This window comes from Salmo salar, chromosome 20, assembly GCF_965601325.2.
Source record: "Salmo salar chromosome 20, fSalSal1, whole genome shotgun sequence".
Lineage (NCBI taxonomy): Eukaryota > Metazoa > Chordata > Actinopteri > Salmoniformes > Salmonidae > Salmo > Salmo salar.
The window spans coordinates 20,772,703-20,795,459 of NC_138310.1; the positions used below are offsets into that span (position 1 = coordinate 20,772,703).

Genomic DNA, 22,757 nt, shown 5'->3' on the forward strand with positions numbered 1-22,757 from the left:
AACTTCTCTTGAGTGATTGTACAACTACGCGAGGTGACCGTACCCTGATGCAGTGTATGGAATACAAATAAATAGTGAGTCTATTTGCTTACCCTGTGAAATGGAACCACGGATGTGGTGGGTCGGGTGTGGGCTGTCTCTCTCATGGGGCATGGCTCTACCCATCAGACCTGAAGTATGTGCGGGAGTGAAGAAAGAGTAGCATTTTTTACATCCTTGTAGGACTCTAGTCTATGTAAAGTACATGCTAGAGCTCTTAGAGGGTAGCGGACTCCTCAACTTACCCTCACAGTTGGCTGCAGACAGAGAGTCCCTCATGGGCAGCCCCCTGGAGATCCCTCCCTCCATGACATCATAGGGGCGCTTCAGCCCCAAGATCTCCCCAGGCTGGCCCCGGCCGTCTTCTTTAGGGTTCTGAGAGGGTAGGCCTGAGGAGAACACACCACAAACAACCGTCAACACAGGGCATTGAGAGGTGGCTTTAACTCTTCAAGACTGAAGGCGATGCCTCTGTTCCTGTTGTTACAGTATGTACACTACCGTTCAAAAGTTTGGGGCCACTTAGAAATGTCCTTGTTTTCAAAAGAAAAGCACATTTTTGGTCCATTAAAATAACATCAAATTGATCAGAAATAGTGTAGACATTGTTAATGTTGTAATTGACTATTGTAGATGGAAACGGCAGATTTTTTATGGAATATCTACATAGGCATACAGAGGCCCATTATCAGCAACCATCACTCCTGTGTTCCAATGGCATGTTGTGTTAGCTAATCCAAGTTGATCATTTTAAAAGGCTAATTGATCATTAGAAAACCCTTTTGCAATTATGTTAGCACAGCTGAAAACGGTTCTTTAGACTAGTTGAGTATTTGGAGCATCGGCATTTGTGGGTTCGATTGCAGGATCAAAATGGCCAGAAACAAAGATCTTTCTTTTGAAACTCGTCAGTCTATTCTTGTTCTGAGAAATGAAGGCTATTCCATGCGAGAAATTGGCAAGAAACTGAAGATCTGGTACAACGCTGTGTACTACTCCCTTCACAGACAGCGCAAACTGGCTCTAACCAGAATAGAAATAGAAGTGGGAGGCCCCAGTGCAAAACTGAGCAAGAGGACAAGTACATCAGTGTGTCTAGTTTGAGAAACAGACGCCTCACAAGTCCTGAACTGGCAGCTTCATAAAATAGTATCTGCAAAACACCAAACTTATTGCTTCTTTAATCAGAACAACCGTTTTCAGCTGTGCTAACATAATTGCAAAAGGGTTTTCTAATGATCAATTAGCCTGATCAACTTGGATTAGCTAACACAACGTGCCATTGGAACACAGAAGTGATGGTTGCTGATAATTGGCCTCTGTACGCCTATGTAGATATTCCATTACAAATCAGCCGTTTCCAGCTACAATAGTTATTTACAACCTTAACAATGACTACACTGTATTTCTGATCAATTTGATGTTATTTTAATGGACAAAAGATGTGTTTTTCTTTCAAAAACAAGGACATTAAGTGACCACAAACGGTTGAACGGTAGTGTAAGTGTAGTAGCATGGTGTTTCTAGAAGGTTAGAGAACTGACGGTCATAGGTGAGGATGTGTCCGCTGATGCCCTCATAGACCACGTGTCCTTTGGACAGGGCCTCGTCCCGCTCCCTCTCCGCCCTGCTGGGATTGTCTTCCGTGATCAGACGGGTTATGGTCCCCTTGTACAGAACGTCAGCCGGGGTGCCCTGTGGAGGGAGGGACAAACGCAGAGGAACACAACAGCCGATCACCCCACAAGATACAGCAGATGTCAGTTTAACCCTTTCATTGCTCGTTGTTGTAAGATGCATATTTGTTCTGAATGTTCATTTTTTTTATTGTGACAGCTCTGATGATTAAGATCATACGGAGCGTTTATCGTGCACTGATGCCAATCTGACAATTGTGTGGCAATTGTTATGCGCGTGGATGTCACGTTACGATTCAACAATGGCAGAGCTTTATGTCCCGATCGCTGCTGCAACAAAGCCCACGCGCTAAACAAATTGAATTGCTCACTACTATACCAGCGGCAGCGTAGTCACATAAGAACACAATGTGTCTCAGACAATAATCCCCACACACTCTGCAGTGCTAACAACCAGGTGACAGAATGGCAGCAGCGGGTTTGGTCCGGGCTATTGAGTCATGTCTCTGGCACACTTTCAGTGCGAGTCAGATTTGCGTCATGGCTAGTGAGGGTTTACGTAAGCCTGCTGGGAGGCTGAGAGAGAGAGAGAGCGCGCACGGGCCCCCCCCAAAAAAACGCCTTTCGTGAACTAACACTTTTTTTCTCCCACCCGTACTAGCTCTGACTTTGCTGATGGCTCCTTTATTGAGGGAAAATGTACATACTATAACTGTGATATGTGTCCCTCCTAGCTGCCTTAAAATGCACTAACTGTACGTCGCTCTGCTAAATGACTAAAATGTACATGTCAAATGATATTCGAGGGGGGGGGTAGGGGGATAGTGACGTCAGGGGCCAGACCACAAGTGTAGGGTTTGGGCTCGATCTCACAGGATCGAGTGGCCTTGACAGACACAAGCACCCTTCCTATCTCCCGTATCTACCCTCAGCATCCAATGTCATCAAGGGAGATGCGAGGGACCTACGCACCCAATGCCACAAAGCTTATCTGCACACACACACACACACACACACACACCTCATTGACAGATAGGCTTTCACTCTGCCTAGCAGTCAGCTAGACAAACAAAGGAGCCGCCGTGTGACATCCCCACCCACTCTGATTATATACGACCTCTCACCTTTCCCTCAGTTATCTATCTGGGCACATATAATCTCATCCCATTTCCAGGCCAGTTGGCTGAGGGAGTTATTACATCAGGCTGAAGACCGTGCGTATCAGTGACGGGGCTTAGCGAGTGGAGAGAGTAAACAGATAAATCAAGTAGGGAACAGACGTGGTACAGTGTGTACCTGTTGCTAGGGCGACAGGGAGCAGTCAGAGCCACGGTTATGTCACACCAGTCAGGATCAGCAGGGAGATCCTGCCTGCCTGTTGCCACAGCCTTTACCCAGCCTTACTTTCCAGCCTGGGCTCATGACCTCTCAACACGCCTGTGTCGTTGTCCTCGTTTCATTTGGAGACGTACAATAAACAGTCCGGTGAGAATTTTAGGCCAAAGCTGTTAGTCATGATAATAAGTACGGCCCAGTTAGCAGAAGCACAGCGTTGAGGTCGGTGTGTTGCTCTTACCTGGGTGATGGAGCCTCCTCGGTAGGAGATGGGGGAGTCCTGGTGAACTCTGGTCCCTGGGATGCCCTTTGTGATGCTGCCCCCCTGCACCGCTGGAATGGACCCTGTAAATTCAACACATCCAGGAGAACAAAGTCAGGGCTTTACACTGGCATGGAGGTCTGTTTATGCACCAATAACAGAGCAGAGAATCCGTATGAGCAGAGAACAGAACCGACAGAGGGGTGTGTAGTCTATCTAGCTGTGAACTCACCACGTCCAGCGTTGGCGTCGTGGGGCGCCCCCTGCGTGGACAGGTTCTCTGCCTGGGAGGACGAGCACCGCGGGGACAGCTGCTCCTGCTTCACCACAGGGTAGGGACCTGGTGTGTGCGAGTCAGAGGGGGACAGTGTGAGATAAGAGCAGAGAGGAGAGTGTGTCAGTGCAGAAAGCCCAGGACACCCAAACGGAGAATTGAAGGTTAGGACAAGAAGAGGGCAACTCACCAGCAAACCAAGGCTGGGAATGCTGCACCCACTCCAGACACTTGGACTCACCCACTTTCCTCTGATCCATCCAGGACAAACCCATCTGTGCAGGGGGCATCTTCCCATGGTCCATCCCGTGAGCCGGGCTATGCAGCTGCACTGGGGTTCCCTGCGAACCACAGAGCAACAACAGTGACCATAGTGCATGGCAACACTCCATTCACTTTCCCCATAACTTCTAAATGGGTGCTACGGTTCTCTGGAGAAACGTTAGTGTACTGTACCTGTGTGATAGACCCCCCTGGCTTGTTGGAGGAGATGAGAGGGGGTGGCTCTGGCATGTGGAGGGGGCGCACCGCTGCCATCCTGATGCCATCCTGCTGCAGACCAGGGGGTCCAGAGAGGCCAACCTGCTGGAAAGCTGAGATCACAGACAGATACTTTTATATGGATACAAGATTGGATAGGAAATAACAGTTAAAGGGGATTGGCTAAGGATAGCGCAAAGCAAGGGGGCATAACAGTGAAATGGGAGCTGGCACCTGAACTACAGGGGATGAGGGCCTGATGATGCTGCCCTGAGGACAACAAATTCAACAAATATTTCCCAACAAAGTACGGTATGGGAGTCCTTGTGGTTAGAGAGGGCTTGTAGTGGAACTCACAGGAGTTATAGTGGAGCAGGTGTTGATCGTGGCTGAGCTTGGCCATGTCTCGAGGGGACATTGGGTAGGGGGACATGACAGGCCGGCCCAGGGTAGTGGCCCTCAGGTCCTCTGGCCCCACCGCCTGCTTCTTAGGGTCTCCGTGAGGAGAGAAGGCCCGGGACTTATCTGTAAGACGGGACACACAAACACACACTCAGCAACTAGCCAATCCTGGCCCTTACCAACACTTTCTGGAAGCCGAGAGCCATCCCTTGGCCAGCACTAGCTTGTTATGCTCCTCCTTATTATCATCATCATAGCAAGGAGCGCAGCCAGCCACACAGCAACGCTGCTCCACACAGCCATCCCTTGTGTTTAGAGTACAAACACACTGCCAAACCCATTGCTAGTGTTTAGTGTACACACACACAGTCAAACCCCGCTAAGGAAGTGAATTTAGCTAGGCGTGTGTTGGCCGAAGGGGTATGAGTTAGGGATAGAGCAGGGCGGGGTGTGAACCTACGTAATCCGTGAAGTAGAGTCTGCAGCCACCTCTCGTTTCCTTCCAGCTCTGCAGGGACACAGACATACTGCAGCTGATCACATACCCGGTACTCACATCATCACACTCATACATACACTCACACATGTCCATGTGACTCGAATCCCTACACACATAGGCTACCTCCTCAGTTTACTGTATTGTGACTCACACAGAACCTCTTCCCCCCCCTGCCACTGGGCTGTGTTTTCTCCAGGGTTCCTAACAACAGGAGATCCTCCGGTAGTTACATAGGCCCTGGTCCCGGGTTACCTCGGCTTCTTTAAGGGCTCCAGATGGAAACTCTTCAGTTCATCTTGTGTCAACATCTTCTAAATAAGACTAGGTCTAGCAAATAACATGGAGCACAGCTCTCAAAGGATATCCAAGACTGAACTCAACAACCCGACACAGATCCCGCTGCGCGGGGATACCAAAGATCAATACCAGCACTACACCAAACAGTGTAGAACTGACATAATTCCCCTCAAATCAGCACGTAGCCTAATGATCTAGAGCCAAGGGAGTTGGGTTTAGACTGAGCAGAAGGATGAGAGGAGATGAAAAGAGAGAGAGAAGAGCGAGAGAAGAGAGGGAGAGAGAGAGAAAGAGAGAGAAGAGGGAGAGAAGAGAGAGAAGAGAGAAGAGAGAGAAAAGAGAGAAGAGAGAGAAAAGAGAGAAGAGAGAGAGGAGAGAAGAGAGAGAAAAGAGAGAGAGAGGAGAGAGAGAGGAGAGAGAGGAGAGAGAAGAGAGAAGAGAGAGAGGAGAGAAAAGAGAGAGAGAGGAGAGAGGAGATAGAAGAGAGAGCTGGTGTTCGTACCGTCCTTGTCGCTGGTGGAGGGGCTGCGTGGGCGGACGCGGGGGCTGCTGATGTTGTGGGGGTCTCTGTCTCCCTGCGCTGGGTAAGGGTGCTGTTTGCTGGGCTGACCTGCATGCTGCTGCAGTTTGGCCTCCTGGGAGGACTCTCCATGGGCCATGGTGATCTGCTGCTGGTAGAGAGCCAGGGCATGGGGGGGCAGCACGGCCTTACCAACCCCACCCCGCGGGCCACCCTCCGGGATCTGGGGCATCTACATAAACAGTAGAGAGGCATGGTGAGTAGCTGATACACATACAAACACTAACCTTACACACATCCAATGACCCTGTTCCTCTTATTGTTTTCCTTAATGTCTGGCATCTTGTTCCTCCTCTGGGTCAATCTATCCCATCTGCTCCAGATGGCCTGCTTATCTAATACAAATATGTCTTTATCATTTTACCCGCCATGTTGTTATCTGTGGAAGCAGCAGTATTGTCATTACAGGAGGGCTGGCCTTAATACTACTGACGGGTAGAATGACCAGGCAGGACTTATCTAAGCATTTATATGTGACTGTATACCAGGCAGGACTTATCTAAGCATTTATATGTGACTGTATACCAGGCAGGACTTATCTAAGCATTTATATGTGACTGTATACCAGGCTGGACTTATCTAAGCATTTATATGTGACTGTATACCAGGCTGGACTTATCTAAGCATTTATATGTGACTGTATACCAGGCTGGACTTATCTAAGCATTTATATGTGACTGTATACCAGGCTGGACTTATCTAAGCATTTATATGTGACTGTATACCAGGCTGGACTTATCTAAGCATTTATATGTGACTGTATACCAGGCTGGACTTATCTAAGCATTTATATGTGACTGTATACCAGGCTGGACTTATCTAAGCATTTATATGTGACTGTATACCAGGCTGGACTTATCTAAGCATTTATATGTGACTGTATACCAGGCTGGACTTATCTAAGCATTTATATGTGACTGTATACCAGGCTGGACTTATCTAAGCATTTATATGTGACTGTATACCAGGCTGGACTTATCTAAGCATTTATATGTGACTGTATACCAGGCTGGACTTATCTAAGCATTTATATGTGACTGTATACCAGGCTGGACTTATCTAAGCATTTATATGTGACTGTATACCAGGCTGGACTTATCTAAGCATTTATATGTGACTGTATACCAGGCTGGAGTCATTAAAACTCGTTTTTCAACCACTCCTCAAATTTCTTGTTCACAAACTATAGTTTTGGCAAGTCAGTTAGGACATCTACTTTGTGCATGACAAGTAATTTTTCAAACAATTGTTTACAGACAGATTATTTCACTTATAATTCACTGTATCACAATTCCAGTGGGTCAGAAGTTTACATACACTAAGTTGACTGTGCCTTTAAACAGCTTGGAAACCTGTCTCCTAGAGATGAACGTACTTTGGTGCGAAAAGTGCAAATCAATCCCAGAACAACAGCAAAGGACCTCATGAAGACGCTGGAGGAAACAGGTACAAAAGTATCTATATCCACAGTAAAACGAGTCCTATATCGACATAACCTGAAAGGCCGCTCAGCAAGGAAGAAGCCACTGCTCCAAAACTGCCATAAAAAAAGCCAGACTACGGTTTGCAACTGCACATGGGGACAAAGGTCGTACTTTTTGGAGAAATGTCCTCTGGTCTGATGAAACAAAAATAGAACCGTTTGACCATAATGACCATCGCTATGTTTGGAGGAAAAAGGGGGACGCTTGCAAGCCGAAGAACACCATCCCAACCGTGAAGCACGGGGGTGGCAGCATCATGTTATGGGGGTGCTTTGTTGCAGGAGGGACTGGTGCACTTCACAAAATAGATGAGGGAGAAAAATGATGTGGATATATTGAAGCAACATCAAGACATCAGTCAGGAAGTTAAAGCTTGGTCGCAAATGGGTCTTCCAAATGGACAATGACCCCAAGCATACTTCCAAAGCTGTGACAAAATGGCTTAAGGACAACAAAGTCAAGGTATTGGAGCGGCCATCACAAAGCCCTGACCTCAATCCTATAGACAATTTGTGGGCAAAACATAAAAAGCATGTGCAAGCGAGGAGGCCTACAAACCTGACTCAGTTACACCAGCTCTGTCAGGAGGAATGGGCCAAAATTCACCCAACTTATTTTGGGAAGCTTGTGGAAGGCTACCCGAAACATTTGACCCAAGTGAAACAATTTAAAGGCAATGCTACCAAATACTAATTGAGTGTATGTAAACTTCTGACCCACTGGGAATGTGATGAAAGAAATAAAAGCTGACATAAATCATTCTCTCTACTATTATTCTGACATTTCACATTCTTAAAAAAAAGTGGTGATCCTAACTGACCTAAGACAGGGAATCTTTACAGGAATTCAATGTCAGGAATTGCTAAAAACTGAGTTTAAATGTATTTGGCTAAGGTGTATGTAAACTTCCGACTTCAACTGTATATGTGACTGTATACCAGACTGGACTTATAAATCCTTAGATAAGTGACTGTATATCAGGCTGGCTCTCATATGCTCTCCAAGGATGGAGAAGACTAAGATACAGGTTGCAGAGCCTGGCGACAGTGTGTAAAGAGACGAGGGGTCAAGTGGTAAGACTCACAATAGGGGGGATGGCCGCAGCCCTCTGTTTGAGCTGCTTCAGGTCCATGGGCTTCTGCAGGGGGGAGGAGATGACCCCATCATGAGCATAGTTTAGAAGGCTGGGACGGTTTGGGGACGTCATCCTGGAGAGAAAAATAAAAAGGGAGGGAATGAAGAGGAAGGAACGAGAGGGAGAGCAAAGGGGAGGAGGAGGGAGGAAAGAGAGAGGGAGAGAGAGAGCAAAAGTGTGCGAGAGGGAGAAAGAGAGCAAAAGTGTGCGAGAGGGAGAAAGAGAGCAAAAGTGTGCGAGAGGGAGAAAGAGAGCAAAAGTGTGCGAGAGGGAGAAAGAGAGCAAAAGTGTGCAAGAGGGAGAAAGAGAGCAAAAGTGTGCGAGAGGGAGAAAGAGAGCAAAAGTGTGCGAGAGGGAGAAAGAGAGCAAAAGTGTGCGAGAGGGAGAATGCGAGAGCGGAGCGCGAGAGGGAGAATGCGAGAGCGAGAGCGCAGAGCCAGAGCCCGCGCGGGGAGAGAGATCGAGCGCCAGAGCCCGCGCGAGAGAGAGAGAGATCGAGCGCCAGAGCCCGCGCGAGAGAGGAGAGGAGAGATCGAGAGCCAGAGCCCGCGCGAGAGAGAGAGAGATCGAGAGCCAGAGCCCGCGCGAGAGAGAGAGAGAGAGATCGAGAGCCAGAGCACGCGCGGAGAGAGAGAGATCGAGAGCCAGAGCCCGCGCGAGAGAGAGAGAGAGATCGAGAGCCAGAGCCCGCGCGCGAGAGAGAGAGAGATCGAGAGCCAGAGCCCGCGCGAGAGAGAGAGAGAGATCGAGAGCCAGAGCCACGCGCGAGAGAGAGAGATCGAGAGCCAGAGCCCGCGCGCGAGAGAGAGAGATCGAGAGCCAGAGCCCGCGCGCGAGAGAGAGAGAGAGAGATCGAGAGCCAGAGCCCGCGCGCGAGAGAGAGAGAGATCGAGAGCCAGAGCCCGCGCGCGAGAGAGAGAGAGAGAGATCGAGAGCCAGAGCCCGCGCGCGAGAGAGAGAGAGATCGAGAGCCAGAGCCCGCGCGCGAGAGAGAGAGATCGAGAGCCAGAGCCCGCGAGAGAGAGAGAGATCGAGAGCCAGAGCCCGCGCGCGAGAGAGAGAGATCGAGAGCCAGAGCCCGCGCGCGAGAGAGAGAGATCGAGAGCCAGAGCCCGCGCGCGAGAGAGAGAGATCGAGAGCCAGAGCCCGCGCGCGAGAGAGAGAGAGATCGAGAGCCAGAGCCCGCGCGAGAGAGAGATCGAGAGCCAGAGCCCCGCGCGAGAGAGAGATCGAGAGCCAGAGCCCGCGCGCGGAGAGAGAGATCGAGAGCCAGAGCCCGCGCGAGAGAGAGATCGAGAGCCAGAGCCCGCGCGCGAGAGAGAGATCGAGAGCCAGAGCCCGCGCGCGAGGAGAGAGATCGAGAGCCAGAGCCCGCGCGCGAGAGAGAGATCGAGAGCCAGAGCCCGCGCGCGAGAGAGAGATCGAGAGCCCGCGCGCGAGAGAGAGATCGAGAGCCCGCGCGCGAGAGAGATCGAGAGCCAGAGCCCGCGCGCGAGAGAGAGATCGAGAGCCAGAGCCCGCGCCGAGAGAGAGATCGAGAGCCAGAGCCCGCGCGCGAGAGAGAGATCGAGAGCCAGAGCCCGCGCGAGAGAGAGATCGAGAGCCAGAGCCCGCGCGAGAGAGAGATCGAGAGCCAGAGCCCGCGCGAGAGAGAGATCGAGAGCCAGAGCCCGCGCGAGAGAGATAGAGATCGAGAGCCAGAGCCCGCGCGAGAGAGATAGAGATCGAGAGCCAGAGCCCGCGCGAGAGAGAGAGATCGAGAGCCAGAGCCCGCGCAAGAGAAAAAGAATGAGGGAGGTAACTAGAACACACTTTCTCATTCAGTAGCCTGCCAATGGATGTACCACACATTCCTTAATATGGCCATAGCCGGGCTTCTCTTATTTACTTTTCCCATAAACACGGATTGACCCTGAGCAGAACCTCGCACTATGAAAACACAAAGAGAGCAGAGGGTCTGACTGCTTTTCCATCCCACAAGCCCAACCACCCATCCCCTACTCACAGATACTCCGGAACACACACATGAACACCCACTCACACACACAATGACAGAAACTGGGGCGCACACACACACACTCCCTCCCATTGTTTGCTTTGGCACAGAGGGCAACGTTCCCCTAGGCTCTGCCAATACATGCAGTCTGCTGTCATGGAAAAAACTGAACAAATACTCTGCAAACACTGCAGGACGAATCCCCACTTCTGTCAGCCCACATCTTTGACACACACACACACACACACACACACACACACACACACACACACACACACACACACACACACACACACACACACACACACACACACACACACACACACACACACACACACACACACACACACACATTTTAGAACTTGGACCATAAACCGAAAATTATCAACACCGACCCAACCGGCAATTTAGAGGACATTTTACTGATAATGATAATAAGTTGCCTAAAAAAAATCTGCTAATATAGGCGATTGCTAACAGGACAATTGAGCTACAGCATTCAAAGCAGTAGTAGTGGTTTTAAGGGTAATACACTGAACAAAAATATAAACGCAACATGCAAAGTGTTGGTCCCATTTTTCATGAGTTGAAATAAAAGATGCCAGAAATTGTTGCATGTTGCGTTTATATTTTTGTTCAGTACATAAAAAAGTAACTGTGGTGCAATTCGTTAAAAACTTTGCGTTCTATTTATCGTTATAGATCAGTTTATTTAGCAGGACAGGGAATTTTGTCCATATCACCTAGCTCTAGTACATATGCACACACCCACAAAGGCCTTAGGAGTTTATGGTTGATGATAGTTGTAGAGTATTGCCACAAATTGCCTACAACTCCTTCACCCAGCCCTAAGCCCCACCTGCAACCCCCTCCACCCAGTCCCGAGCCCTTCACCTGCAACCACTCCACCCAGCCCCAAGCCCCCACTTGCAACCCCTCCACCCAACCCCGAGCCCTTCACCTGCAACCCCTCCACCCAGCCCCAAGCCCCCACTTGCAACCCCTCCACCCAGCCCCAAGCCCCCACTTGCAACCCCTCCACCCAACCCCGAGCCCTTCACCTGCAACCCCTCCACCCAGCCCCAAGCCCCCACTTGCAACCCCTCCACCCAACCCCGAGCCCTTCACCTGCAACCCCTCCAACCAGCCCCAAGCCCCCACTTGCAACCCCTCTACCCAACCCCGAGCCCTTCACCTGCAACTCCTCCACCCAGCCCCGAACCCCCACCTACAACCCCGCCACCCAGCCCCCACTTGCAACCCCTCCACCCAACCCCGAGCCCTTCCCCTGCAACCCCTCCACCCAGCCCCGAACCCTTCACCTGCAACTCCTCCACCCAGCCCCGAACCCTTCACCTGCAACCACTCCACCCAGCCCCAAGCCCCCACTTGCAACCCCTCCACCCAACCCCGAGCCCCCACTTGTAACCCCTCCACCCAGCCCTGAGCCCCCACCTGCAACCCCTACAACCAGCCCCAAGCCTCCACCTGCAACCCCTCCACCCAGCCCCGAGCACTCCACCTGCAACCCCTACAACCAGCCCCGAGCCGTCCACCTGCAACCCCTACAACCAGCCCCGAGCCACGACCTGAAACCCCCTCCACCCAGCCCCGCACCCCCACCTGGAACCCCCTCCACCCAGCCCCGAGTCCCCACCTACAACCCCTCCACCCAGCCCTAAAGACCCACTTGCAACCCCTCCAACCAGCCCTAAAGACCCACTTGCAACCCCTCCACCCAGCCCTAAGCCCCCACCTGCAACCCCTCCACCCAGCCCTAAAGACCCATTTGCAACCCCTCCACCCAGCCCTAAAGACCCATTTGCAACCCTTCCACCCAGCCCTAAGCCCCCACCTGCAACCCCTTCACCCAGCCCTAAGCCCCCACCTGCAACCCCTTCACCCAGCCCTAAGCCCCCACCGGCAACCCCTTCACCCAGCCCTAAGCCCCCACCGGCAACCCCTTCACCCAGCCCTAAGCCCCCACCTGCAACCCCTTCACCCAGCCCTAAGTCCCTACCTGTTCTTCTCGGTGTTCTCCGACTCCTCCACCTCGTCAGCGCTGCAGGTGGCGCTAGAGTCACTGTCTGCATGGGAGCCCGTCTTGGGCTCGTGGTCCCTCTTGGAGCTCTTGGAGGAGCTCTTGCTCTCCTCTGCCTCTGCAGTGGGGGGCTTTCTGTCACTGTCTGTGGATTCACTGGGCAGCTCCTTACTACCCTCCCCTGCTTCAGTCTTCACCTCCTGCTTGATGGCCTTGTCCCCATCTCCTGGGGGCTTTTCATCTCCTCCCTGGACCATGTGGGAGCCTGAGGCCTCCTTGTCCCCAGGTTTGGAGCCAGCCTTGGCCCTACCGCCACCCTCCTCTTTAGCCTTGCTGTCCTCAGAGGAACGCGGAGAGGGCAGGCTCTCAGTGTCCGAGCTGTTGTTAGCCCCACCTGGTACAGGAGAGAGAGGAGAGTGAGCACGTGAGAGACAAAGGGAATACCGCATATATTATATGGGCTGCCTGGCTACAGTAAATCATGTTATATCCTCTTGTCCTCCATCTCCACCTCTCTTGTGCCCCTTCTTTCTCTGAAACCAGATTTATAAAGTGCCACTTTTACACCTAATCAGGTTTCACTGTACAATGAGGGAGAACACAAAACCCAATTGTGATGAAGGAAATCCCCTGGGGCTTCCCAGCTCTATTATGGTAACAGACTATTGGTGATTGTGTACCAACAAACTACTACTGTACATTATTCCCAGGGTCTGATAATGTTCTCCATGGTTACTAGAATGACGAGGCATAACAATAAACAGTCTTGTGAATTTGGTCTAAAATGAGTCGACGGTCCGTTATCAACAGGGTATTTAAATGAGTTGACCAGAAATATGAGCAATCAGCCAGGGTCCAAAAGAAAATCCTAGAATTTACAACCAAAAAAACTCAGATTTTGCTAGGTAGACGACCGCTTCTGTAAATGTTTGCTACAGAGCAAACAACTACTTAAATAATTTATCTAATGTCTTAGCTATATGTTTCTCATTCCCATACGCTCACGTGGTTAGGCTGTCTTTCTATTCTCACATCCAACTCCATGTTCAACACAGACATTCTTGTGATGCTGTTAAAAGTCCATATTGCACTTCATTCATTCTCCCTTCAGCACTCCAGAGATTTCTAAATCAAGAAACACTGCCATCACCACAAAGATATTACCTTCAAATTGATTGAAAATGGTTTCATAAACTAGTCTTAAAGTGTACATGGCTGCCTTCTGATCAGTCCATGTGAATGAGTGATTGCGAGTTTGAGTATTGTGACAGTGCTTATAAACTGTTGGTATATTGACAATGGGGTCCCTGTGCTCTCTGACATTGATTATTGTAGTGTGTGTGTGTGTGTGTGTGTGTGTGTGTGTGTGTGTGTGTGTGTGTGTGTGTGTGTGTGTGTGTGTGTGTGTGTGTGTGTGTTCCGACCTTCTCCATCCTCGGGAGCTTCCTCCTCGTTGCCGCTGGCCCCGGAACCCTCCATCTCCTCTTCCTCAGCAGCAGACGGGGCGCTGGCCTCTTCACTTTGTAGAGCTTTGCCTTTACGCCGCGCCTTACGCTCTCTCTCCTGGGTGAAAACCAACACACACTAAATATCGCAGGCTGGGAACAACACACTGATAACCACGAGGTAAATGTGCCTACTGCTGTCTGGCACTTAGAGAAATGGCCGGCTTGGTTGGTGCATTACTTAGCTCAGACTATAGGTTCTCTTTCAAGTTGATCATTTAACTTAGGGATGAGCAACTCTGATGAGGGTGGGGGGGCCACAAACAAAAATCAGAACGGGGGCTGCAGTTGCTCGCGGGTCTGCGTACCCCCCCCCCCCCAAACACACACTATGAGCAAAACATTTTAGTGGCCCCCCCTCTTGACAGTGGAGATCTAAACATTTATATGTTTTAGAGTTCATTTTGTGCAATTCTGAATGCTTAACTAGTCCTTTCCCAACAATTTGACCATGACAACAAGTCTAGATAGCTGGCCGCTAAACTAACTTAGCAATCTAAAATAATTTAGCTGACATGGGCTAATTGACTGACTATCAGTGACTGACATAAGATAAAAACCGCTGATGCACAACCACATTTCTAAATTGTACTTGGTGTATTTTACTATTCTAACTCACAGAATCACCCAGACTGAGTTCCCCAAAAATAAAATAAAAATGTTATTGTATTTTTTGGAGGGAATTAACGCGAGGGCCTTCAAAATGTTGCCATTCCCTGATTTACGTGTTTTAGCATGAAAGACAAGACATTACCGATTTCATTTTATGCTGCTGCAGAATCTCATCCAGTTTCTGCCTTTTCTTGTAGTTGAAGTAGAAGTTCTTGCATTGTGACACAGTTTTGGAGCCCACCATCTTGGCGATGGCCGACCAATTCCTACCATACTGGAGAAGACCTGGAATTAACATGGACGGGGATTAGACCACAGCACAGGCAGAACACCTAAGACTACATGAAGAATGCCCATCTGTCAATAAACATCTGTCCGTTCAATCCAACATGAACAGACAGACACCACTTCTACTAGTCAGCAGTGTGGCTCAGTGCAATGTGCTGTTCTTAGATTTGACAGGACAGGTTCAGCTAACTAATGACATCACTAATTGTCACCACTGGGCTGGGGTCATTCTCTGTCACATTATGTGAAACTTTGAAGTCACCCAGTTCTAGGAAAGACTGGTCCTTTACCCAGTCAACCACATGATAGCATCTTACACAAGAGTCTGGAAGCCTTGCTGGGCCCAGAGCTGCCTGGGATAGATCAACCTGTCATGGGACACACCACTCCTGCTGCTGGTGTGTGTGTGTGTGTGTGTGTGTGCGTGTGTGATACACAGACAGAGAGAGAGACTGAGCAAGAAAAAGAGAGAGAGAAAGAGTGTGTTCAAGTTGACTGCATCTGTGATGCATTGTGGGTTGATTGTGACTGACTGATAAATATTAATAAAGTAGTTATTTATGATGCAAGGTGATTTGTAGATTAGTCAGTCGGCAGTCTCCTGCAATGGAAGCTCCAATGTTGAACAAGCCCAATGTGTGTGTGTGTTTCAGTGTTTCTCCAGAGTCTCCAGTAAGCTAAGGTCAGCTCATTAACAGCAGACACTGTAAGGAGCTTACACCGCCCACTCGTTTCCTGTGCCAGCCTGACAGCTTCTGGCATGAGGACAGACTCACGGGCCAGGTTGCGCTCCGTTATCAGTGAACATGGACCCAACAACCTCCTGGGACGACAATGGACATGGGTTTATAGGTTCCAAGATATTGCCTCTAAACGGATGCAGTGGGACAACAATCTGACAACAACCACACGATAAGACAAGCCTTTAGAAAACACCAGCCTGCAGCTCATATCCATATTTAACTAAAGTTTACTACAGATTAGATATAGCATCTAAACCACAAGTGTATCAAATACAGATTACAATACCCTCCAGGAATATGAGGAACAATAACACTTCATGGAATAGAAAGTAGAAAGAGGTGAGAGCATGTTACCATGAAGTTACTGCTTCCATGAGATTACCCATATACACGCAAACACGGCCTCAGTCCAAGTCTTGCCTGTCATATTCCCTCTCAGGGCCTTTGTGCATGGACAATCCGGCAAGTGTTAAAAAATAAACTGGGTATTTCATTTGAAATATTCATTACAGGCATGGAAGGCAAAGCAGGAGAGATGCGAGAGAGAGAAAGGGACAGAGCCGCTCGGCCGGGCTTGTTCCGAGAGAGAGGAACACGTGATTAACATCTATTAAGCTTTTACAGCCTTCTCCTTTTACAGCCCAGAGCATACAAGTCCAGCCAGACACCCTGCTACGTGTCACACCACACACACACGCAGACACTTTGCTCTACCTAGTGAACCTGAAGCAATGACACTGCAATTCATTCACTGAAAGTCAAGGGTCACTTTGTTACGACTCCATCTCACAGATCCGGTCCATTCAGTTTAACCAGAGCACAGGAACAATCCAAGCAGCTCTAGATCCATTAGCCTCAGGTCCCCGGCTGGTGGACAACACATAAGAGGAAGCAGTATCCCAATAATGAAGCTGCTGCTCAAATACATCAGGTGGCAAACTCCCTCAACCAATCATGACCATCCATTTCCATAAGCTCCTCCCGCCTACGGCCCAATCAACACCTAGCTGGGCCGGGGAGTGAGTGTCCCCATTCTCACGTGCCTGTCACTCCAGCCGTCCCTTGTGTCCCTGGTCTGTATCACGCTATCGGCCGTCTGATCTCCGCAAAGGCAGGCAGACAGGGTGGGAGGCAGGCTGGAGCTTCCTGGTGATTCCACTCCGGAGGGGCAGAGAAAGAAAACAGCTAGGTTCCAGCTCAGCCTCCACACCCCTCCTCCTGCTGGCCTGAAACTGGAGCCGGTGTCAGGTTGACATACTCCGCTCCTCGCCTCTCCCTCGCTTTTTCCTGGATCGCCCTTTGTCCCCCCCCACACGCTCTTTCTCTGTCAGGGCTAGTCCATTGCTCTCAGCCGTGTCTTTCCCCAATGGCTGCCGTCTGGGAGGACTTTCCGAGGAAAGTGGGACTGTGGGATGGTGCTACGTGCTCAGCCTCTCTCTCTCCTCATCTGATCTCTCCTCTATCTCTCCCCGTTTACCCCTCTCACCCTCCCCCCTCCCACTCACTCGGCTAGCAGGCAGAGCTGCACACACAGACATCCACATAAACACACAAATGCATGCACTGGTACACATTCACTCAGCCTCTCTCTCTCTCACTCACTAACACATACACACAGCTAGTCCGAGGGTAAACAGAGAAGAGAGAAAGGCAGTGCGCGAGAGAGAGCAGGGGAGTTGAGCTAGGACAATGGAGGAGAGAGAGAGAGAGAGAGAGTTGATGTTGATACCATGAGAAAGCATAAAGGGTTTCACATTTTTACTGACTGACCTGCTTTTCATCTTGAATGTGACCCCTCTCCAGTCTAGAACAACACCGAGAGAGCAGAAATAAATAAAAAAAATACGCTTCTTCCACAGCTACTGCCAATTAGGGCCTTTGCCATCTCCTCCCATCTCAGCATACACTGACTGGGAGCCCAGAGGAGATGAGAAAGAGGGAGAGAGAGAGAGAAAGAGAAAAAGAAGGAAGGAGAGTGAAAAAGAAAGAGGAGAGAGAAGAGAGAAAGAAAGATGGAAAAACGAGAGTGTGAAAGAGTGAAAGAATGAGATGGAGAGAGGGGGGAGAATCCTGTAGACTGATCCAGCCCAGAGCACAGCAGAACACATCAGAGAGAGCAGAACAGAGCAGAGAGCCAGCTCTACCTGCTGCTCCTTTAAATGGACCTGTACAGTACTGTACACTACAGCAGGCGGTGGGAGAGAGGGAGGGAGGGAGAGACGATTACCCAGCTGCCTGGCTGCCTCACTGTGCCCAAGCAAAGCCCGCCAGATTAGAGCACTTACATAAACGCTAGCCAAGGAGCACACACACACACAGGTCTTATCGCTCAGCACTCCTGTTCCCCATAAGCCTACCTTAACTACACACACACACACCCCACACAAGCACACAGGGATACAGAGAAGAAAGACACGAGACAGAGGCTTTCAAAAGCTCTGCCATCCCTTGTTAAAGATGCCAGGCTTTATGACCAGAGAAGACAGTGGTAATCCATCAGAGTGCGGCCATGGCGAAATGTTGATCGCCTGACAGGCGCTATAAATGCCTTTATCTTTTTAGCAAGATGGGATAAACACATTAGCATGAGGAGGTGTAAGCCTCTTTAATACATATACAGGTCAAGCTCATGGAAGTGGTGTGTGCATCTTGACAGCCGGGCTGGCAGACTACTCAGGCCAGGGTTAGGGGAGCGGGGCTGGGGGGCTACTGGGCTAGCCTACATATGAGGAGCCATGGAGAGGGAAGCCCTTTTGGCAGGCATGGGTATCACTCATGGTTACTGGCAGATGAGAAATGGCGGGGAGGTAAAATATCCCCACCCCCTCAGATGGGGGCCCTGTGGTTGTGGTTATATAATCTCTTCATAGAAGCCCAGCTCCCACCGGGCTGCAGGACTAATCCCCTGGGATGGAGAGGTCCACTAATCCCACTGCGAGAGAATGGAGTTGAAGACATTAACCAGGATTACTACTCAGGGCCATGTTCCAAGGGCCAGCGCCAGTCATCACAACAGCCCCCCGAGACCGAGTCTGCAGCAGGAGAAATAACACCCAGTACGACAGACAGACAGACAGACAGACAGACAGACGGGACAGACAGACAGACAGACAGACAGACAGACAGACGGGACAGACGCGACAGACAGACGTATCTGCTGTAACAGACTTCTGCCTTCAGTTGTACATTCATGGTATCAGAGGAACTTCTTGATTAAAATCCGTATTACACAACAGATAGGCTACTGTTCTGCAAGATTAGAAGACAGGTTCAAGTCATTAACAGAACTGAAAATCATAGAGAATCTTTGCCACTTCATCTAAACACGGCCACAAAACAAGAACTAAGGCTCATGGAGAAACCACATGTCGTCAGATATGCAAACGGTAGCGGAGGTTACAAGCAATCATTTTCACACCCAAACATGAAATAGACAAGAGCACTCATTTATATCTTCTTATCGCCTCCAATATAGTAACAAGTACAGTGGCTGATCATAGCGTTTCAAGCAACGATCTCAAAAACGCATAACACAAGCACAGTGAAAATATTCACCAGACATAAACAAAGTCACAAATAGGCTTAAAATACTCTGAGAAAATCCCAAACATTTGAAAAATTGGAAAGATCAACAAATCCTGTGTAATACACCAGACGGAAATCCCTCTCCCGAACAGGGTCACTGGAGGAAACGGAAAGGTCAGTCAATCATTGACTGAGCTGTAGACTGAGCTGTGAGCAGCGCATGCAACATAACGCCAACTGCGCTACAGCAAACAGACAGGCAAAACCCACGGCCGTCTTTGGTCTGCAGGGCCCACAGTGGGGAAACCCCCTCCCACCCAGGCGAGGCCAGGTTGTATCTTCAGTCAGACAATCAGGCCGTTATAAAAAGTGTTAGCCGGCTCCTGCAGCTGAAGCTGTTCTAGCTAGGGACCCGAGGGTGGCACTTTTACAGCAAGCGTCATACACGGCCCTGAGTCAGACAGCGGAGCAGCAGAGTGGAGCCCTACACAGCGCTGCAGACAGACAGGACCCAGCAGCACGTGGCTGCAGCCTAGCCTATCTCACAGGAAGTCGCAGGCACATGCACTTGTCACCACTTTCCAAAAAAATAATAAATGAAAAAACACCGCCAAGCCTACGGGTGGTTTTGTCTTTGACGAGGAAGATCTTTTGAATGAATGGCGCTGCCGGGTTCTATTTCACACACAGAGGTAATATGTTTCTTGGTTGATTTGTACCTTTTTTGGCGGTTTCCATCTCCTCTTCAGTCCAGCGAGAGCTCTCATTCATCTCCAGATTGGCTGAAAGGGAAAAAGCAGAAGCCCCAGGTTAGAGCGCGGAGTGGGCAGGAGGGGGAGGGGAGGGGAGGATCCAACAGACAGAGAGAGAGAGAGAGTGACAGAAAGCAAGGCAGAGAGCGAGAGGGAAAAGAAAGCGAAGAGAGAAAAGCTAGGGGGGCAGGGTTGCCTTTGCTCCTTGCTGGTGCAGCCGGTCAACAGAGGTTGTTTGTTTAAGAGGTAGGAAGCAGGAAGGCCAGGAGAACGTCAGTTAATGATTATAGACATAAGAGGCTGTTCTCTCTGTCTACAGTAGAGGCCAGCCGTACCCTGGCAGAGTCGAAGAGACTGGAAAGAAGATGAGAAAGAACGAAGAACAGAGAAGAGCTGCAGTTCCAGTGCTGTTGTGTCCTCTCAGTGAGGCTGTGAAGGGCACAGTAACAGCAGGCGAGGTGGGGAAGGGGAACAAGCCCAGTAACAGTGAGGAAATGAGAGTGACCCGAGCTGCTGATCAGAACAGAGCCCCTCTGGCTGGCTCAGACCACCTGGGGATTCCCTGGGACTAACCCACAGCAGAAGCAACAGCCAACTAAAGTGCTGAAACATCAACACTCGGATCGCCTGCAGCTACAGGTGTGTGTGTGTGTGTGTGTGTGTGTGTGTGTGTGTGTGTGTAGTGTGCTAACTGTAGAGGGAATAAAAACTGAGGCAGGAGTATTGCTGACTTACTGGGTATTTTGTCATGAAGTATTATTTTACCACCCATTATCAGCCTTAGGAATGTCTGGATCCAAGTCATTATGTAATGAACCAGAGAGCAACACAGGCAGAATAAGTACATGTAATTTCTTTACACAAGGATCCATTTACTGGCATTATATCTCCTGTTTAAGCAAGAAATAATCTTAAAATGGCAGCTTCTAACTAACTAACCAGAATAGTAAACACAGCCAGCAAAGTAATTGGTCGACCACATGCACAGTCTGTTCCACAAGGCAACCAAAAGGAAGGCACTGGCTGTTGTTGGCGACCCCTACCACCACCTACACCCTCAGCTTGAGAGGCTTCCCTCTGGCCGGCGCTTCCGAATGCCCCTGGCCAAGGCGTTTCAAACATTCATTAACTCCTTGTGGACTACTAAAGGCAATATAAATTGTATTGGTATATGTATTTATCTATCCAGTGAAGTTGGGGCAGCAGTCAGTTGTGAGTGAATGTTTAACATCAATGTCCTATGTTTTTAGTGTATGCAGTATGACGGAGTGACTGATTTAAATGTGTGTGACGTGAGAATGTATTCGGATGTGATCCTTTTAATGTGAGGTGATGCCAAAGAAAAATGTCCATCCTGGATGGACAATAAAGTTGTATTATATTCTATTCCCGGCCAAGGTCTGTGTGTTTAAAAGAGTTTGGAGAAAGAGCCACAGTGCACCCTTGTGGTGTGGGATATGACAAGGGAAATAAGCACACAGCAATGAGAGCAGACTGAACTGACTGACAGGATGTAGGATAGGAGGGCTGTTCTAGCGCCAGCAGGTATCAAACCATCCACACTCTGTGTGATTATATGCTCAGTTTCAATTAAATCAGGTGGACCTACTAAACAGACGTGCTTCAGCAGTATCCTGGCCATATATTTCATTAAAACACCTCCAAATCAGGCCACAAACACAGCCATGAAATGTTTCTCAGAGAGATCCTGGCTCTTTCGGTTTATGTGTGTAGCTAATATCAGCACAGTGATGAAACTCTTCTCAGGTGAAAACAGCAGTGTGTGTTAAAGACCATGAACACGCCGTAAAAGACATCAGGCAGCAGTGTAGACTATAGTAGTAGAGTGAGACGTACCTAGTTCGCTGCTGAGCGGTGGCGTGGCGGTCTCCTCCACCTCGCTGGTCATGGAGCGGGTAACGCGGCCCTTGCGGCGACCCTGGCTGTTGGCCGTGCGTCGACCCTTGAAAGCCACCGTGGGCTCTTTGTCCTCCCCGTCCTCGCCGGAGGTGTCGTCCCTGCAGGGGGAAGAGTGTCAGTCAGTCACACCACCTTCATCACCCTCCTCTTCCTCACTGCCTGGCCTGCACTGCACATGTGTACTGTTGAGTTTGTTAACTTAAAACCTGATAAAAAGTGCAGATGTTTGTCTGGGTAAAACACACACACACACACACACACCTCGAGGCTCAGGAGAGCGACGTTTTAAGTTTAGCAAGCAAGGCAATATATCCTGTCAGCGTCATGACAGGCCAGTGATTTTGTAGCCAGTGTTCTTCAATTCATCTTCCCCTGGTCTGGCATCATTTATCTTCTAGAGGCAACCTGCTCTGCTGCCTGGCCCACTAAATATAGAAGTGCCAGCTGTGCCAACCAGGGTGTTGTGGGAGTCAGGGACTCCTCAGCCCAGGTACTGGAAGCACTGCAGATGCTTAATCATGATCAACAACACTCAGTCAGGCAGGGAAACACCTGTTCAATGTTCTGTCAGTCAGTAGCACTGAACAACAACCTATCCAACCGCCTCTCCATTCAGAGCTGGGGGCTTAGCTACGCTAGAAGATTGGACATGATTATAGAATTCCATCCTTCACTGTTCTTCCTTGTGAAACATGCGAGTCAACATGAGGACAACACCACACTGCGGTGAGTGCGCTCTCCATGTTCCGCTGCTCTGCTCACACAGATTGCAGTGTTCAGAAGCATCCACTGATTCCCCCATGCTCTCCTTCACACTGGCACCGTGCCCACGGAGATGCCAGGGCAGTGTCACGCACAGCACACTCCAAGCTCAGGAGACTAGCTGGATTATTGTAGCAACAGACAGTACGGTAATGGTGTTTCAACCATGCCACTTTTAAAAGAAAATAA

The 22,757-nt window shown here is 49.7% G+C and overlaps 1 protein-coding gene across 13 annotated transcripts in view; it reads right to left on the reverse strand.

Moving 5' to 3' along the window:
• LOC106579918 (nuclear receptor corepressor 2) overlaps positions 1-22,757 on the reverse strand; it is a 140,530-nt gene that overhangs the window by 16,596 nt on the left and 101,177 nt on the right. For 9 of the 13 annotated variants that reach the window (XM_014160309.3, XM_014160308.3, XM_014160311.3 and 6 more), the window contains exons 16-31: positions 21,744-21,904; positions 19,854-19,916; positions 14,721-14,863; positions 13,886-14,024; positions 12,441-12,855; positions 8,374-8,497; positions 5,728-5,977; positions 4,890-4,937; positions 4,385-4,552; positions 4,004-4,140; positions 3,738-3,888; positions 3,506-3,613; positions 3,253-3,356; positions 1,584-1,734; positions 285-428; positions 93-170 (exon numbers count right to left, since the gene is read on the reverse strand). In XM_014160309.3, the coding sequence (XP_014015784.3) occupies positions 93-170; positions 285-428; positions 1,584-1,734; positions 3,253-3,356; positions 3,506-3,613; positions 3,738-3,888; positions 4,004-4,140; positions 4,385-4,552; positions 4,890-4,937; positions 5,728-5,977; positions 8,374-8,497; positions 12,441-12,855; positions 13,886-14,024; positions 14,721-14,863; positions 19,854-19,916; positions 21,744-21,904 (2,384 nt within the window). The remainder of the gene's footprint in view (positions 1-92; positions 171-284; positions 429-1,583; positions 1,735-3,252; positions 3,357-3,505; positions 3,614-3,737; positions 3,889-4,003; positions 4,141-4,384; positions 4,553-4,889; positions 4,938-5,727; positions 5,978-8,373; positions 8,498-12,440; positions 12,856-13,885; positions 14,025-14,720; positions 14,864-19,853; positions 19,917-21,743; positions 21,905-22,757) is intronic. The other 4 variants (XM_014160317.3, XM_014160314.3, XM_014160306.3 and 1 more) reach the window with 3 other exon arrangements.